Here is a 12953-nt window from a genome sequence, read left to right on the forward strand (position 1 = left end):
TTCTAGGGTACCAGCAGTTAAAGGCCACTTAGGAGAAAGTCAACGGATCATCAACTTACTAAAAGAAAATCTAACCATGGCTCGTAATAGAATGAAACAATAAGCCGACCAACACCGCTCTAAAAGAGAGTTCGAGGAGGGAGATTGGGCCTTTGTTAGACTCCAACCATATAAGCAACTATCACTAAAACAACAAGGGAAAAATAAATTCACTTAAATATTATGGACCGTATTAGATAATCAAAAAGATTAGTATAGCTTATAGGTTAAAGTTACTAGACAACTGCCGAATCCATAATACCTTTCATGTATCAAGTCTCAAAAGAGTATTAGGGCAAAACCAAATCACACAAACAGAAATACCAAAGACCGATGAAGAAGGAAGAACAATCCTTGAACCTGAAGGTATACTCGCTACCCGAGAAAAGGTTTGACAATCTAAGACAATAAAGGAATACCTCATTAAATGGAAGAGGTTACCAGAGGAAGGTTCGTCTTGGGAATCAAAACTTTTTGTGCATCAACACCTAGGCCTACCTATGCTTTGAGGACAAAGCATCTTAAGGGGAAGGCAATGTTATGAACTTAAAGTCATAACAATTAAATAAATATTAAAATATTATTTAAATAAATAAATTATTAATTATAATCAATTAATTAGCAATAATTAGTTAAATGAAGAGACGTCAATCCCCAAGGGACATGTCTCTCTGATTAGGCATGGCCAGTCAACTCCTATTTAAGGACCAAGGCCTCAGCCTTGTAAGCAATAAGCATCAATCTAATTTTATCAATTAATAAATATATTACATTCAACAATCTAGAGTATTAGTACAATCTACAACAATTTAGTAATTTATTGCTAACAGATTGCTTGATGAAAGATACAAAACCTCTTTCTAGGACCGACTATTGTCTACAAAATACTTTTAGAGATGAGGGTGCTTAGTGTCATACCACAGAAGAAATAAGGCCAAGAGCTCTACTTGGATTTGATTCACCTTTAAAAGGCCAAACGAAGTTTTTTTATTTTTATTTTTGTGCTCACAGTGGATAACCACAGGGATCTTATGAAGCCCTAATTTGATCACAGAAATATGTGAGTAAACTTGTAATTTATAGGACTACAGACAGCTTGAATGTGTATGGAGAGAAGCTTCTAGACCCTAGTTGGAGCTTTCATTCGGTGTTTAAACCAAAGGAGATCCAAACCATACTATAATGATACCTCAATAAAAAATACAACAAAGAGAACTCACCTTGGATTTCACTTGAAGAGAGAGAGACCTACTTGTTACACTGTGCCTCAGGGAGGCCGAGATTTTTCTTCCACAGGAGGCCGAAAGGAAGGGGAAAGGTGGAGCCCAAACTATGAAGTAACTAATCTTCGTTGTCCTAGCTTGAGGTTGCCGAAAATTTCAGTGTCAATGTCATATGACAGTTCGTTCAATTTATGTTTTGAGAGGTTGGATAGGTGTTATTTTATAGTTTAATTCTTAGCTTGGGAGAGGTTTCATAAAAGATAAATGTTGGAGTAATTTATTGGAGAGAAATTAAATATTAGTTTTATTTAAATTAAAACCATGAATAAGGTGTTTTAGAATTAAGTGTTAGAAACCCATTGTTAATGTTTAGGAAACCCATTATATTTAACATTAGTGACTCTAAGATTACTTTGCCATAGGGGTAACTATTTATTCAATTACCTTTATTATTATTATTATTATTATTATTATTATTATTTATAACGTGCTTTGCCTTAAGCTCTACTAAAATTTGAAGTCAATGATTGGCTTAGTGCATATGGTCCTACCCGAGTGTGAAGTCAATGATTGGTTTACTACCTTTGGATCTTGAAGTTATTCAACTTATACGTGGTGAGATTACAGTGAGAATCCATGTCATATATTGACAACCATTGGTGAATAAGGTGTCATGTCTCTACCCCTAAGGTTTTAGCCCACAAAATTAGGTCTTCAACTTTAAACTCAATTTTCTCTCAAACCAGAAGGAACCATGGGGTGTACCTATGTTACCAGAAACGCGAAACAAGAAACGAAACAAGAAACGAGAAGGGTACGAGAAACGAAGTTGCGAGGTTTCGCATATAAGAAACGAGGAGAGAGAAAATAGAAGGCTAAAGGTAAACAATATAAAACAAAGAATTAATCATAAACATCCAAAAATTTAGCTGGTAAGATTGTAAAGAAACATTTATAAATAGTAATTTACTTTAAAAAATATATAATTTTGTAGATCCAAAAATTTAGCGAATCACTTCTATAAACTTTCATAGAATCAATCTCACAAATCCTAGCCCTTTAAAAATTTATTATATATGAGATTGGAAGGTATGCATAAGGTGAAATATTTGACCAATTTTCTATGTTTTATGTTCTTCCCTTTTCAAAAAATCATTTCATCTTTTCAAAGAGCTCTCATATTTTCCAAGGCCTTGTATGCCAAGAGATTCAACGACAAGTATGTAAAGGTCATGCAAGAGAGAGAAATATTGCATTAAATGCCTTAGGCCTTCAAAATGTTAGTGTGTTTTATTAGATCGAAGCAGGGGACTTTGTTTGGCTTCCTTTTGCACACCCCTTCACGATTATTATCTTTGATGATTTATGCACTACTACTACAGTTGGACCTTAAGACCCTACAATTATTGGGGTTTTGATATATCACCACTCTTGAATCCCAATTGATAAGATAAAGCCTAAAATTCAATTTTCTTGTTTGATCTTGCCATAGTGCTGGACAATGATCACGAACAAAGGAAATATGAAAAACAACAATTCCAAAATTTCCTTACTGTAAGTTCTAGTTACTTGAAGGATTCTCATAACATTATATCTAGAAATATAGAGATGAAGGGCATATTAAAACAATCCGCTGGAAATTTCTAGATGATGAATAAAGACATAAAATTTATGATGCAAGTATAAAAACATTAAGATATGTGGGCTTTCAAGCTACAAAATAAAAACTAACAGAAACAAAATGTAAACGTCAGAACTCGGGGATCGAATCGCGGAAAGATAAAATATGACTGCACAAATTGGTTGAACAATGTACCTGAGATTTATCTTCACAAGAAAAGGATGGAACTGAACCTAACTTGTTGGGGTCGTGAATCTGCTCGGCTCGGTTTTGATCTGTTCTTTCGCTGCGTCTGGGGAATGATAATTTAATCTCCTCTGTAGCTTAAACCCTTGATTAATCTTGAGAGCTGTCACAACCATTAGTTTATTTTGCATGCACAATTTTTTTCAACAGAAAAAAGACTTTGCATGTGCAGTTGCAGTGCTTGAAAAAGAAACTGGGGATTTAACTCCAATTGGGAAAGGAAATCGAGAATGAAGGAGAAACGATTTACATTGTACGCTGTAGGATTTAACTCCAGTTGGGAAAGGAAATCGAGAATGAAGGAGAAACGATTTGCACTGTACGCTGTAGGAAACGACTCGTTTCACGACCATTTTGCAAGAAACCAGTTTCTAGCCAACGAGAACGAAAACGGCGTATAAGACGGTGTTTCTTGTGTCATCTTGTTTCTAGAGCGGTTTTTGCCAGAAACGTTGCCCCTCGTCCCGTTTCTGGTAACATAGGCGTACCACATATCAACAGAAACATCTCTTCGAAGAGAATCTAATGACCTAGATCTTCAACACAAACTCAATGGTTTGACCCTTCAAAAACCCTCAACAAGGTCGGGGTACATCCTTAGTCTAGGGAACCCAAACCTTAGGACTTGGGTTTTCAACCATCCAACAGTATAATTGTCATCTTGATGTAATCTGACAATTATTAAGAAGCGTTCATTAACCATTTGACATCAATGACTGGTGTTTTTAGTCCAAGCCAAACCCAGTCAGCTCCATGGGTTGACATCAATGACAACACCATCCAACAAGATTTCTATGTCATTTAAAGACATTGGAATACATCTCTAATCTAAAAGAGATTCTAAAATCTAGGCACATGATGGACCAATAAAGAGCTTTCACTTTGTAACATGTCTACTTAGCAAAAATGATAGAACATGAACAATATTAACAGAAAGCAAGTACAAGAACAAATAAGATTAAATTTGCAAAATTTGCCCCTTCTATTCAATATATCCAAAGAAATAAGAAGGTTTCATGGGTTTCTTTGAAGAGGCAACTTCTCCCGAGAAGGACACACATACAAAGGAGTCGCAAATATCTATCAGCTTTAGCATAAGCTTGCTCTCCAGAAGATCAGATCTGAGAATAAAGACTGCATATGTAACTCATCTAATATTCTGGAACAATTTTGAGCCTTTTGCTGTAGATCAGAGACTGTAGATTCATCTCTATTCATTGCCAGAGGAACTGAATCTTCGAGAAGTGGATTAATGTTTGTGTGTGTGAAAACTCGGTAATTTGTCTCTCTTGATGGCTTCTTGAATAAATTTTATCTGTGGATAGAACAAAAGAGATCTGACTGCTTCATCTCACTTGTTTTCTAGTTCACTAACTCCATTTTTTTATACGAGGCAATGGATATGATGGGATTAGCTTTATTTTGAGAATCAACCACCTTTAATTGATTATAGAGCTAAAGCTGCCACCTTCAGAGGAAAAAAAATCTTGCTGTACTGCATGTATCCTAGCAGGAACAGAGGGAACTATTGCAGATTTATCAAGCCTTGAGCCAAATTCACTAATGGCTATCTTAAATTTAATAATTTTTTGATGAACCAGTTTCAGATATGAAAAATATTTTTAAGAAATTGAATGTCTGAGGCGTGTTTTCCTGAATATTAAACTTATGTGCCTCGAACCTTTTCTGGAGACCTTGCTCAGCTGACAAGAATCAGCCCGAAAGCAAGAGGCAGTGTAACTAAGTGACAGGACACCCCCCTAGTGTTATCAGGACACTTTGAATTGTCTTTTATACAAGTGGTTCTCCGGGGGATAAAGTGACATACTTAAACAAGTTATTATAGACTTCATTGTAGTCGATGACAGTGGACTAGCTTCTTGATCAGTTATTTATACTGCACTTAGTTCTTCCTTTTTTGACCTGTTATTCTAATAGTTCACAAATACAAATTTCAAAAATCTTACACTTTATGAAATTCTAAATGAAATTGATATCAAGTGACCAAGCAATTTTAGTGTAACAGGAGTCAATTTTTTGACAGCTTTAAAAAGTTCAAAAATACAAAAGGAAGCAGAAGATAAGCAAAACCAAAGACATGGCAAGAAGTAACCACTCACAAAGAAAATAATAGACCAAATAACTTTGATATGCAAATTAAGAACTTAATTTCCTTGTAGGAGAAAATGATCAATCTCACGATTAATACTTTATACGCAGCCTACCTGTTCTCTCCGGTCTATATATGCTTGTAACATTTCTCCAACGTAATCAATAAACTTCTGTAGAAGAGCAATTAAATGTCCAAGATTCCATCTGGACGTTAGAAGACTTTTCCCTCTTTAAATTCAATTTTATTCCAATAAGAATGTAAGATGCACTGCAAAGTGTAAAAAATCATAATAAATTCAACAGAAGATGGGCATGAATATACCATCACATGTGAAGAAAGGAATTCATTTTCTGCTTCACTGAGGGGTAGAAAAAATGGAATTGTGTGTTCACTGACATGCATCTTTTGCAGGAAGGACTTGCTTTCTAAAACACAATAGTAAATCTCACAGTGTTCCCCTGTACATAGTAGATTCAGATAACTTAATCAATGCCACACTCAGTTCAACCGTTAGACATTATAAGAAGAAGAGAGAACATCTCCATTACATTATTAAGTCAATATTCAGCATAAGTCCTAGAAACTTTCAAGAATCACTCCATAAGTGCGTCCCAAATGGAAAAGCTATTAGATAGAGAAACATTTCATGGAGAAATAACAAATGTGAGTCCATCTTCATAACCAGAATAGCAAAAAAATAAATTAAAAACCACCAACATGACACTGAGTTATAATGGGAAATAAATGATCAGATCCTCACCGAAGAAGGATCCCATACTTGAATAATGGTATTTCCAATCAAATTGATGAATTGCAAAAAGTAGGTTAGAATTATAAAATGAGTGGACATAATGCCTTTTCACCATGATAAAAATGTACACATTCGAAGTGTTGCCGTTCATCACCTTTATTATACTATCACTTCACTGCTCAACATTGTATTAATGGAAGCAATTTTGCATTTGCTATCAAAATTACCAAAATTTCAAAATTGTTCAGACCCTGGTTCTTTTCACATTCCATCTTATCCTTTATATTGTATTTTTCATAGCAATTGGAACAAACAAGGTTTGTATATGCAGCGGAATATTCAGAATAAATGGAATATGTAAATATCCACTTATCAGAAGAGTAATATATTTATATATGAATGTTTGAATACAAGTGATATGAGATGTTATGTATAATACTAGTGTATTCCCCTTGTTGTCGCACAGAATGTCTAGGCACCGCAACAACGGATCAGATCAGGGGTTGTCACTCTGATCCTCAATCTCTCTGTTGCAGTTGTCTCCCAACAGCAAACTAAGGGGGGTAGACCCTACGGAAATGGATGGAAGAAGGACTAGTTGCAAGATAGCTTAAACAGAGACACAGTTAAGTAACCAAATACACGTTTTAGATTAAGCAAGATTTTAAAGGATTAGCTTAGATTTAGACGATTGATATGTATTGGATGGATAATTGTTGCTAAGGAAAATGTTATTATGATGGAAAGAGATACAAGATGCGATTAGCAAAGGGATGAGAGAGTAGTCTTGAGGTAAGATCATTTATGGTTCAAGTACTTAGTATTGATTAGATTTATGACATGAGTACTTAATGAAGACAATCTTACACAAGACTAATGCAAATAGGATACAAAGATGCCAAAGATGTAATTGTTCAATTAAATAACGAGATGCCAAAATGCCCATAAACCAAAGATTTTAGTGTCAAGAGAACCAGAGAATTAAATTATTTATCCAATTTATATACAATAATAATTCTTCAAGGTCAACACTCTCCTTAGAATTTTTCCAAGATAATGCCAATGATTTCTCGATGCTCAAAATACTCAATTTTAAGAACCGAAAGATATATAATTTTCCACAAGTCCACAATAGAGTATTCAATAGAAATGTTGATCACAATTACTTGAAAATTTCTTACAACTAATATTCAAGAAATATCCAATAATTCAAGTAAATAAATCCAAACTTAGAGTTAATATCCTTCTCAGACAATAAGTGATCTCAATAATTATTAATTATCAAACATTAAAACCAATGATCACAAAACTTAGCTAAAGCATGTAAATAATGAAAGCCTTAAGCACTTAAATTTCAGCGATTTAATATTCAAGATAACAATGAAATTTAGATGCTAATTAATGCCAATTTAGAGAACAAACTCCTCATCAAATAATTCTAGAAATTATTAAATTTCTAATGTTTCATACCCAGAAGAAAAAAAAAAAAAAAAAAAATATATATATATATATATATATATATATATATATATATTCTTCTATAGTCAAACTTAGAAAAAACTTTAAAAATTTATATGTTGCCTTGACTATAGAAAAATTTATATTTTTACCCCGCAAAGAGTTTAAAGATTATAGGCCCAAAAAAACACCTTATCACAAAAAATTCAAACAAAAAAAAGACTAAAATTGAAAAAACTTATGTCATACTTTTATTAAACTTAATGTAATAATGTTTGAAAAGAAAATTAAAAATTTTAGAGGGCCAATGTGATAAACAAACTTTAATGTGATAAATGTAAGAGTTTAATTTTTACAAGGGCCAAAGGCCACTTTTAAAAATTAAATTAACTTAGTTTTTAAAATAGCATGAGGAAATGTTTAGAAATAACAAATAGAAAAAAGAGAAAAAAAAATTGAAGGGCCAAAATGCCACTTAACATTTTTTGAATTATTTGTATTGTTAATGTGGTGGGCCAAGAAAAAGCATAAAGGAAGAGGATGCGAGTTAGGGTTGGAAAGGATGCGATGGGAGAGGGAATTGTTGGTTGGAGGCAACAAGGAGGTCAAGAAGGATGAGACGCAGGAAGAGGAGCGAGGCAGTGAAGGAGATGGGAAGCGAGGAGCAGGAGGGAATGCACAGGCAGGGAAGGAAGAAAGGGAGGACGCAGAAGATGGTGCGGGTTGGAGAAAGAGGGATGAGGGAAGAAGGAAATGGGGGATGAAAAGGAGTCGCGAGGAGGAGAGAATGGGCAACGAGGAGTAAGGGATGTGGAGTAAGGAGGAAAGGAAATGCAGAAGAGGAAAGGAGGGTTTAGAAAACCGCAAGTAGAGGAGGTGAAGCTGTGGCAGAGAGAACGAAGCAAGCTATGAAGGGAGCAACAAAGTTAGGGTTGCGAGAAAGGAGATGGAGGCAGTTGCGTGAGGGAGATGGCAGTCGCGGGAGGAAAAGAATAACGCAGAGGGGATGGAACACAAGGTTTGAAAAAATGGTAGCAGAAAAATCCGCAAGTAGAGGAGAGGAACTGAGGGCGAAATGAGGGAGGAAATGCAGGCCGAGGGTAAGGGAAAATAAGGAGGCAGTGAGGGCTTCAGAAGCTCTTAGAGGTTCCCAAAAAATATTAAAAAAAATTAACCCCTGGCAGACAATAATACGCCAATTCTAGATCTGAAAATTTTGCCTTAGAATCGATCTCGGAAAACTATCAAATCTCAGATTTGAATGTTAAACTCTCTTAACTGAATGATCTGAATTGTTTATCTCTACCAACCAAGATTTGAGACCGGGTCTTGCCCTCCAGGGCCTAGATCCGTCTCAAATTTCACAAAATCTTCTTGAACAATCTCACACCTGTAAAAGACAAAAGAAACAAAACCCAAATCCCGAATGTACAAAAATAAAACTAAAAACCCAAAACCCAGATGTTAGAAACTAGAAATTGTTTTACAAAGACTTCATATTTGTACAAATAAAATACAAATCTATCAGATCTGAGGAGTATGAGTCCAACTCCGCTCCCAGATCGATAGATCTAAGGCTCTTTCTAGCCAGATCTATCTATTTAGCACAAATTTTAAGAGATAAGTAAAAAAATTAATTTCGGTAATAGCCCAAAAAAACCCGACAAGAAGAAGTTCGTCAGATAATCTTAGGATTTCAATCTAAAAGACTATCCAGATCTTATGTCGCAGGAGTCGGCTAGTCCAACCATGGACTTCTCCAAACACCCAATTTATTAAGTACAAATGATTTCTGCAACCACTAGATCAAACTGTCAGATCGATAAAGATATAAAATAACAATATAATCTTCAAGAATAAGAGATACCTGTTAATTCAATTAAATTAAAATTGCTACCTTAGATCCAATAAACTAAGCAAGATACATGTGCAATAGATTATTCCACGAGAGCTATTAATTGACAATTTATAAATAATGTTCAGCAGAACATTAAAAACAATATTGCCATAAAATACCGGAGAGGAACATTGCCATCAATAAAACCCAAAAGACTTTACGTTTATTATTCCAGAAATATTACAAGAGAGCTTCGAGAGCTAGTACACGATTTAAAAGATCGGATAATTTGAATGACAAGTGACCTTTAATTTCTAAATTAATTCTCCAACGGCTAGTTGGCTTGATTCCTGTCAAAGTAATCTCGACCGTTGAAAAAAAATTAATTTTCTTTTGATCTCCTCTATCGAAATTATTTTATTTTTGAGGAAATTCGAATTTTTCATTTAATTGAAGTTTAATCAACTCAAAATTAATTATTAATTAATTTTGAGTTGATTTCCTCAAAAAATTGACTTTGACTTAACTATCAAGGCCCAAGGGTCCAAAATCTCTTGAAAAAATAATTTCTGAGACCCACAAATCTTACCTTTTGAAGAATTAATTTTTCCTAACACTTAAAATTAATTAAATTTCTGGCTTAGGAATAACTTAGTCATGATGTCTAGATATGAGGGACCATGCACTAAGATATTTTTTACATCATGATTTTACATTTTAATATATATGAAGAGGGTAAATCCGTTCATCTTAGACCCTCAATTATTTTACCCAATTCTGCGACTCAAATATGATCTAGTAGACCCAGTGATTTGTAATAAAATAATTTAGTCAATTAGCTAAAATTATTCCCAAATCATTTTACAAAAGACTTGACTAGAACACTAGGACTTAACTAGATCTTGACGACAAAATCTATCCTAGCTTTTGGGTGAGGTTGGAGAGAAAAACTCTGTCAATCATCCGTGTTTAGAAACACACATAAATCGGTGAGACGAAAAACCTTCTAGGTTAAAAATCATCACCAAAAAAGTAGGATTACCTAGGTTGTTACATACGTAGATGGTCTTACTAGGATCATTTACATTACAGACATGCAGAATGGGTTTACAACTTCCAACAATGATGGTTGAAGATGATGATGAAACCTGGATGATCTCATTTTTCGATCATGATGGAATATTCTTGCGAAAATATATACTACTATAGGGTAGTTGACGCGGAGAGTTGAATAAAGTTGTCATTGATGTCAATATGACATTGTTGAAGGAGGTGAAACCCTAACATTTTGAAGAAAACCTAGGTCTATGTTGATCTAATGTTGGAGCCCTAATTAAGACTGCTTAGCTTGTATTGAAGCAATCCCTCAATACATACGCCAAACATGTGTTAATATACATCTACTAAAATCCTATATAGAACCCTAACCCTAATTATTAAAATGCCCTAGTGAAACCCTAATTGAATCCATGCCTAAAAACCCTAGCCAAACTCCAAAACCCTAACCCTAATTCCTAATGCAACCCTAAATCCTAAAACCCTAAAAACTATCTTAAAAATCTCAAGACTCTTAATTTATCAATTTAACTTTATATTAAAACAAATAATTAATAAAATTTTAAACTTTATATTATAACAGATAAATAGTACCCACTTCATACTTTTACATTACCTACACATTATAAACTTTATTATATGGTTTCCTATGCTTATGTCAACTCTTCAACCTACAAGTCGACCCCACATTAATTATAATTAAAAATCACCAAAGCATTTCCTAAACTATAAAAAATTTTGATATTAAAATCTCAACCCAACGCAAGCCACATCGGCTGTAATATTTAACCTAAGTCGGCTTCAGTCATAAGTCGGCTCCTTAATCAATCGTCATGACTTTTCGTATCCATTACAAATTGTATTAATAAAAAGTCAAAGTCCATTCGTATAGGAATATTAATCCAAAAACAGCAGAGTTTCAAGATCGATTCAGAATTTTTATATAGAGCTCGGTTCAGTTCTGCAAGACGAAGTACAGAAAGAAGATTTTTTTACATGTAGCTTGCAAAAAAATTGTGTTCTAAGCCTTCTTTGTGGATTTGTGGACTAATACTTTATTGCAGACATTGGACGCATGATTGGTATAAAAGCCACTACATGAACAGACTTTCGCTTATTGCAGAACTCTAGAAACACCAAATCTCAGCCTTATTGCAGAAAAATAAACCTCGGCTTCTACAAACTTGCAACTTCAGACCTGTATCATTATCATTGCAAACCTATAGGTGATTGTATTTAACAAACTTGTGAAGGCTACTAACTATGGTCCTGTTAAGGCTAATATAATTGCCGAAGTACTTATACTCTACGAAATTGTTAAAGGGACTGTAAGAAACCCTTTTGAAGGATTGTGTGACATTTCTAAAGTGCATACGGACCTGTGGAGGAAAACTTGGAGAACACCTACAGTGACAGACCTTTGAAGTCATCTATTTGCAGACATCTCCTTGCAGAATTTTGGGCTTATTTCACGGGCATTTTGAAGCAGTCTTGTTAAGTAACTTTGAAACCACCTTAACGCAGATTCGGTGTTGAAACATTGTTTTGGAAGTGAGAAAATCTATCTCTTTAGGAACATTGGCTTTTGAAGACATCTTGGGAGGATTGATCTTATTGAAAATTTGTTGAGTTGCTTTGTTGAAGACCCTCCTGAAGCAGTTTTTTTTATGATACTTTGAAGACCTATTGAGGACCCTTTTTAGAACAGCTTACTTAAGTCATCATGATGCATTATTGAACACCAATTTGAAGAACATTTGTAGGAGCAACCTCCTTGGAACTTATTTTCATGAAAACTTATTAAGTCAAACCTTAAAGCAGTTTATTAAGCTCAACTGATTGAAGATTCTTGAAGACCTTCGGAGCATGATTGAAGCTCTCATGGAGTAACCTTGGAAGAAATTGTTTGGGTTTCATGAAAGGTCTTGGTCATTGGAGACACCTTCTGTGGTTGCTAAAGTTGTCATTGATGAGCGTGTGTATTTTGAGGGCATCGTTGAAGAAGATTATCAGGGCTTATTGTAGAAGACAAAGGAGCCTTGAAGAACCATTGTACTTGTCTTGAAGAGTTGCAACAGAGGGTTGGAGCCCTAGAGGATAGGAGTCCTCAGGAAGAACAGGTTGGAGCATGTGCCAGTGGAGAAGGTTGGAGCCTAATAACGACCAAGTTGGATCTTGGCATCATACAGGTCGGAGACTGGTTGATCGAAGATTGGTGTCTTCATCTAGGGTTGGAGCCCTAAGAAGAGGATTGGAGTCCTCATCATTTCTGATTAATAAAATTATTTATCCTATATTGTTCATTTTGGATTTTCTTTATAAGCGATCTAAAACTAGTAAAGTAAAAATTGTTAAAGAAATACTAATTCACCTCCCTCCCTCTCCTCTCAGTATTTCCAACATGAAGTGATCAACACCCCTTATTGTTATTGTTATTGTAGTCCCTTATTGTTATTGTTGTGTGTTTACATTATTATTGTTATGTAGGCTCTAATTATATTGTGACCCCTTAGACTCCTATATATACTAAAGTCTTATCATTTGTATAATCCAAAAATTGTTCATTTATGTAATGTAAAGGAGCTTTTCCCCTCAAAGAGGATAATTGT

General features: G+C 34.5%; 1 protein-coding gene across 3 annotated transcripts in view; it reads right to left on the bottom strand.

Annotated features, from left to right (window-relative positions):
* The window catches only part of LOC149244781 (centromere protein O), a 190475-nt gene that overhangs the window by 72068 nt on the left and 105454 nt on the right, over positions 1–12953 (bottom strand). For all 3 annotated transcript variants that reach the window (XM_089374994.1, XM_089374992.1, XM_089374993.1), the window contains exons 9-10: positions 5564–5700; positions 5355–5411 (exon numbers count right to left, since the gene is read on the bottom strand). In XM_089374994.1, the coding sequence (XP_089231120.1) occupies positions 5355–5411; positions 5564–5700 (194 nt within the window). The remainder of the gene's footprint in view (positions 1–5354; positions 5412–5563; positions 5701–12953) is intronic.

Source organism: Pinus tabuliformis, chromosome 8, assembly GCF_031772625.1.
Source record: "Pinus tabuliformis cultivar Carrire ecotype Pingquan chromosome 8, CPIR1, whole genome shotgun sequence".
Classification (NCBI taxonomy): domain Eukaryota; kingdom Viridiplantae; phylum Streptophyta; class Pinopsida; order Pinales; family Pinaceae; genus Pinus; species Pinus tabuliformis.